Here is a 6770-nt window from a genome sequence, read left to right as displayed (position 1 = left end):
CTGATGCAGTAGCATGTTCTTGATTGAGCTGCCAGCATGTTTAGCGCATTCAGGGAAATGTTTCGCAGGCTACAATGATAAACTGTAAATTTGCCATTTGTCAAGAATTTCTTATTTTGCGCTCATTACAACTCTCCATTTGGACTGTCGTTTTGCGTCTGGTTATGGTGTATTCCTTAGAAATCTTGCATCATTTACATCCGTTGACGCTTCACCATTAACCCTTTTACCCCTAAGAGTGATTAGCATCTAATTTCTCCTTACAGTATCCCCACTGAATCACACATCAAGGTCATGAGAATTAAAGAAATGATCGTCAACTGAAGAAGCTCCTGATTGTTAAACAAATTCTCCTTGTCAGCACTTTAGAAAATGTATAAAAAACAGTGTGGAGAAAATGCATACTGATCTTATGATGTTAAGGGTTAACGTCACCTTTGTTTCTTATTTTGTTTCCGTGTTTCTCGTGGCACTTCCTTTTATGATATACATTTAATATTTTTTTCCCAATTAGCATTTTTATATTCACCTCCATGTTTTCTTCTTCCCTCCCTACTTGTGTCTTTTCCGCAGTGATTATAACCCTCAGGAACCTGGGTGTGAGGAAGCTAAAACTCAGATATGCTGAGCGCAAAATATGGGACTTCCCCCACACAGTAAAATTTGTCATTATTTACGTCTGTTATAACCTTGATAAAATTGATCGTGTCGTGAACGTTTTCTTCGACTGCTTGGAAATCTCGAGGAACGATGAACTTTGGTGAATTCGTGTCTTTTCATGTACAGCGGAACCTGGAACCAAAGTCAGAAACGCGGGGGTGTCATCGGTTCAAAAAATTGCAAGTAATGATGATCACTTTGCGTCCTTTAAAACAGACCTCGAGCAGAGCTCGTGAAATGCTACCGGATGCCCTTTTAGTTTTTAATTGGGAGAGCTGCGTGGAATATTACTTTGTTAACGCCGTTAGAATCTGGACGAAATGAAGCATGATGGCGATTCACTCTTTTTTTTTCCAAATGTCTTTTGTAAACAACTGAACGCAACTCAAATACATCGTGTTTCTTTATGACACAGAAGTTTACTTTACATTAATTCATTCAATTTGACTTCGCATCAAGGTCCAGATCTATTCATTAAAAAGTTGTCAGTTCTTGCTACCTCTAAATTTAGGCAGCCAGTTTCACGTATTCGTACGCGAAAAAATTGATTGGTGTGGAGTGTTAAAAAATCTAAAATGTTTCCCTCGCTGCTTTGGAACTTGAGAAGTTGAACGAAATTGTAGAGGTGCAGCTTTGTTTTATCAGCTGCAACCGAAATTATTGTTTTTCATTTCCAATTTTTAATAACTTTTTTTAAGGATGCTGAAATAATTGAGCTTTAATATGTTACTAGACAGATAGGTGGCATTTGGGATCGTGTTGCTATTGGAATATTGACAATCGTAGGGTCTTTTTGGGAACGTGTTTGGAATCGTAGGCGTTTTTTTGTTTACTAGACCGAAAGGTTCGCTGCAACTGCGAATTTTAGTCTAAGATAGCTAAACCTTAATTTTTCTCTCACACAAACAAGTCAACTGACATGGATGGACTGGATGATCATTGTCAAGACTGCGAGTCCAAGAAATGTTTGTATGGCTTGGGCAAGCTTCAGTCGATCATCTTCGTCTTCCTTTGCTCCATCTGTGGACTTCTGGCCATAGGAGGAAATTTGACACTTCTGGTGATTTTTCGTTATTGTGGAACGGTCCGGGAAAAAATGAATAACATTTTTGTTATCTCGTTGGCTGTGGCTGATCTGATGATAGGATTAACGATTATACCGTTATACATATGCTATGGGGTCGCTTTTAAACCGCAATGGCTCGTCAAGCTCGAAGGCTTTCTTTGGATTGTGACAACTTCGGCCACTACGCACAGCTTAAGTGCTGTGAGTATTGACCGGCTGATATCTGTTATTTATCCACTGCGCTATCATCAGATTATAACTAGGAAACGTTGCACTGTGATCATCTTACTCATTTGGTTGGGATCTGTCATATTTGGTTCACCAAGACTATTCATTAATGACTTCCGAAAACTAGAAAAGTTATGGATTGCTTGCTCTATTGCAACTGTTGCAGTTCCCTTGCTCATCATGTGCTATAGCTACGGGAGAATTTTTACCATCGTTAGAGAAAAAAATGGCGATATCATCAACAATCCTAATGCCCCAAGGGAAGGTTTGGTCAACAAAAAGGCTGCAGTAACCATCGGAATAATAGTTTGTCTCTTTATTGTGACTTTCACGCCGAGCGCCGTTGTTTATTTTTTGCTTCTGTTTGAGGATGATGTCTGCACGGAGTATGAACTCAACAACTCATGGCTGTGGGTCGCGCTGGTATCGTTCTACCACTCTGCTTTCAATCCGTGGGTTTATGGATTCAGACATGGAGAGTTACGAAAAGATTTTAAAAAATTGTTTGGCAAAAAGTGCAAGGCTTTTTGGTGAATAAAAATAAGCTAGTTTCTATCATTACGTGCGGTCAGCAATAGAGGAGTCCTGGGAAAGACTGTCATTCATAACCGATGTTTCCGCCGCATCTGAACCTTGTGTTATTTTCGAAGATTGACGCCAAGGCTTTCAAACTGTCTACATGTTAGCCACAGGGAAGTCCAGTTTTCGAACAATACTGGTTTGTAAATAAAAATACTTTTTTCAAAATCTGACTTAGATTCTTGAGGAACTAATGTGTACCCCTCAGCTAGAAAGCTTTACTTTCCCACGAGAAATTGATGTATGTGTTTAGATTGTCTTACAGTCTTGAATATTTCATGATCACATCTTGCCTATAAGTAATTTGACACCACTTTTCCTTGCGGCTCCCACTGGGTTTACGGCTATATCAATTATGTACCTACTCAACCGAAACAGTTTTTGAAAACACTCTTGGAAAGAGACTGTCATGTTGGTACTCTTGATTTGTTTAGATGGTGATGACTGCATAAGGGAAATTAAATAAGCTGTCACTAATTGTTCCATAGCAAGGCACGGTCCTAAAAGAAATGCCCAGTAGTCAGAAATTTTCACCGAATTTCTTCAAAAAGGTTCAAGCGATTCCGAATATTAGAAACACCTTATGATGACAACTTCATTTCATTTGTAATGATCGGCGACAGTAAATATACTGAGTAAATATACTCACAGAATTGTTGTTCATTGTGTGTTTTCAATATCACTTGTCTGAAACCACATTTCCATAGTTTGTTTGCAAATTCATAGTGCATTAAAATTATGATCTCAACCTTTTTTTTCCATTGTTCAGCAATATCCTTAGCATAACTGAAAACATTTTGATTAAGGTGCTGCCAGCTTGTTAATGACAAATGGATATGATGTAAAACTCCTTATTGATTTATCTAACTTTAAACTAAATCCTTCTGGGGAGAAAAGTTTATTTCAATACCGGATATTGAGAGGGTGTAGTCTAGTGAGGAAAAGACTTACTTGTGTTAAGACGTCTTCCGCAAGGCATTTTCCAAATAAAACATGGAAAGTCACCATAATTAAATCGTAGTTAAGTTTCTTCATTCCTTTTATCGCATTGCAAAGCACGTAAGTGTCCGTCAGCCACCAGATAAAATTTTCATACCAGATCAGGAGAATTGTGTGTATTCATGTCATGGCTCAGTCGGTGGACACTGACTCTTCGCTGCTTTCTATATTCCGTCTTTTATTCAACGATCAACTATATATTGACTAAACTCATTATTATTACAGTCATCGTACTCGATAATCTTAGAGTTTATGTTGAGACAAGGAAAATCCTCTTAAACGTGAAAATTACGTAACATCAAGTTCGAGATAAGGGAAACACGGCTTCCTTTTCTTTACCTAAAATAGTTCACTTTCTATTTCTGTTCATGAAAAACTAGCTCAGTTGATGAAACCGAATTCTCTTCTAATGTAGGTGACAGGTGTTTAACGAGGACACTGCTGGAAGTCTGCCAAATGTTTATTAAAATGAAACAAAATAGATTTTGCAATTCTTAATTAAGGAACAACTTGTAATGATCTCGTTCATTTCAATTTGTGCCAGAAAAAAAAACCATTTTTTTGATAGAACAGTATTTATCAGATCATGGTAACAGTTATGTCTTCATGCTAAGATAATATTTGATATAGATGGGTTTATAATTTTCATTAGTATCTAAGTGCTAATGGACATCTTTGGCGATGCAACACAACAATCATTATAATTACTTTATAATCTATTTGCATACAAAAACAAACAGAACTATAGTCCATGATTGTTAGCTAAATATGACTATTCACGAAAGAGTGCCTTAAAGAGTTTCGCATTTCTTCATATCGAAGTCCATAAACCCAAGGATTGAAAGCAGAATGGGTGAATGATACAAATGCCACCCAAATCCACGCATGATTCAGTATCGTCTGCTGGCAAAAATCACTTTCGAATAAAAGCAAAAAATACACAACAGCGCTTGGAGTAAATGTTACGATAAACATACTGACAATTATTCCAATTGTCTTAACGGCCTTCTTATTTCTAACACCTGCTGTCGACAACTTGGAGGGGGCTAAAGCTCGATTCTGTTTGTGTACAACACAAAAAATTTTACCGTAGCACAAGCACAATATTATCAAAGGAATGGCTACTGTGGTAACAGAACAAGAGATCCAGAGCCTTCTTAACTTTTTATAGTCATCAATAACAAGCCTTGGAAATCCAAAAGTAAGGGATCCAAACCAAATCAAGACGATGGCGAGACGGCAACGTTTGTCAGTCATCAATTGATGATAACGTAGAGGATATACGACTGAAATCAGCCTGTCGATACTTACTGCGATCAAGCTGTACGTGGTGGCTGTAACTGTCACGACCCAAAGAAAGGATTCGAGCTTTACAACCCACAAATCAACAGAAACCAGGACGTAGCAAGCATACAGCGGTGTCATGGTAAGACCGATCATGAAGTCAGCGAATGCAAGTGAACCAATGAAATAGTCATTGACACGGGGGCCAACCATTGACGTGCGGTTGAGAGCTACAAGTAAGGCCAAGTTCCCTCCAACTGCAAGAATACCACATGCGAGAGAGAGAAAGGTGTAACAAAGCTTTTCTGCCAGATCAAAGTTTACTTGACAGATGCTCAGTTCCTCCAAATTAGTTGCGTTTAGCGAACTGGAAGTATTGTTGTGAGAATGTGTAGTCATCTGTTCTTTTAAAGCGTAACCGATTCCTTCTCGATGAATTTTGTAGGCAGAGAGCCACGCGGAGTCTGAAAGCTCCTACAAATGTGATTGAATGGCTATTACACCTCTCTTACAGCGCTTTTTTAAATGCATTTTCATACTAGAATTGTATAAAAACAACAAATTAATGCCTTAGGACTTTCAAATAAGTTTGTTGATGATATGCCACTCCTTACCTCCTGGTGATTTCCCCGTTACTGCGCAGGCGTGGAAGTTATTTATCTCCGTCGGATTTCAATAAAAATGTTGACAAATATAAACAGTACTGAACTAAAACGTCGATAATTGAGCATCCTATCGATCAATAATTGATCGAGCGAGCTTAAAAGAACAAAAGACTCTCTCGATCTTTGAGCCAAAACAAAGACGAAGAAAGACGCCTTGCAGCTTGTACCCATCAACGTTTCCCTGATAACTACTTAATTTTATGTTTTGTAAGCTTTCTAGAAAGGGTAAAGTTATGGTTGTCCCTTGGCGGTTCGAAAAGATTGTTAAATACTGCTTGCCATGTAGTATGGACAGTCTTTAGTTATTTAAACTTTTTTTTAGGTCGTAAAGTTACCACTTGGACATTACCAAAGCGTTCTATCAAAGTGATTCTCAGCGATGAAAAGTGCGTGCGAAAGTATATTTTCTCGATTAAATAAGTAGCGTTGATAATTGCTCTCCTACTTAAGATTCATTTTCAAGAGATCCCGTTGCCCTTAACTAGCTTATCTTAACAATATTTGGTTCTCAGTGAGATTAACAAAGTATGGCGGCAGCTTGTACATAGGTACGAAATTACTTCTCTTCTATGTACTCATAGTGATCCGTTGTTTAATAGCATTCACCTGATTTACAGAAGCATTTACGACGCCTTACTGTTTGAAACACACCTCAGTGGAATCATTTGATGTTTCAAAAAAAAAATGTTTGAATTACTTTGACAGGAAATAGAGCGCTGTGCTTATCGGAGATACGTACAATCGCCTGAAAAGTAATTTTCGTCCAAATGACGCGAATGCAATTAATGGTTACTGAGAAAGGATGAGCAATTTTCCATTGAAAAAACCATACGTGCAAAGTAAAACTATAACTGTGCTTACGACGCTTTTTTTGATGAGATATGTTTGCATTAATGCGTGAACGGTCCGTGTGTCATTCGTCCATTCAATTTTCGTTTAAAATCAAAAAGAAAAAATTGATGTCAATTTTTGATTTTCGTTATATTTTATCATAAAAAATACGAAAGTGCCGAATAAAAAATTTTGGACTTTTTTCCTTTTGATAGAATATTGAAACATAACTTATATTTTTACTTTAATCCTGTCTTCAATAAAGAGAAAAATGATACTGAGCGGCAATTTTGCTTTTCCGACAATGTTGCAGTCTGTGGCATGGCTTAGTTTTTCTGTTTTCGACGGAAGTCTAAAAATTGAAAATTGAAAATTGCAATCAATTTACAATTTTTGTTTCTCGGCCAAAACATTCAAAATCGTTGACAGAACTACCCAAGAGGGTGGGGGAGGGACCA

General features: G+C 37.5%; 2 protein-coding genes across 2 annotated transcripts; one reads left to right on the top strand and one right to left on the bottom strand.

The window, feature by feature from the left end:
- Positions 1–1379: 1379 nt before the first annotated feature.
- Positions 1380–2701, top strand: LOC113676202 (histamine H2 receptor). The gene has a single exon (XM_027192829.2). It carries the CDS (start codon positions 1580–1582, stop codon positions 2486–2488), a length of 909 nt encoding a protein of 302 aa, XP_027048630.2. The 5' UTR covers positions 1380–1579; the 3' UTR covers positions 2489–2701.
- A 1277-nt stretch (positions 2702–3978) lies between these two features.
- LOC113676300 (beta-2 adrenergic receptor) lies at positions 3979–5508 on the bottom strand. The gene has a single exon (XM_027192950.2). It carries the CDS (start codon positions 5213–5215, stop codon positions 4295–4297), a length of 921 nt encoding a protein of 306 aa, XP_027048751.2. The 5' UTR covers positions 5216–5508; the 3' UTR covers positions 3979–4294.
- Positions 5509–6770: the final 1262 nt, after the last annotated feature.

This window comes from Pocillopora damicornis, chromosome 6 (genome assembly GCF_964200805.1).
Source record: "Pocillopora damicornis chromosome 6, jaPocDami1.2, whole genome shotgun sequence".
NCBI classification, from domain to species: Eukaryota; Metazoa; Cnidaria; class Anthozoa; order Scleractinia; family Pocilloporidae; genus Pocillopora; species Pocillopora damicornis.
Note: the sequence above shows the minus strand (reverse complement) of the source record. Positions and strands in the feature narration are given on the sequence as shown.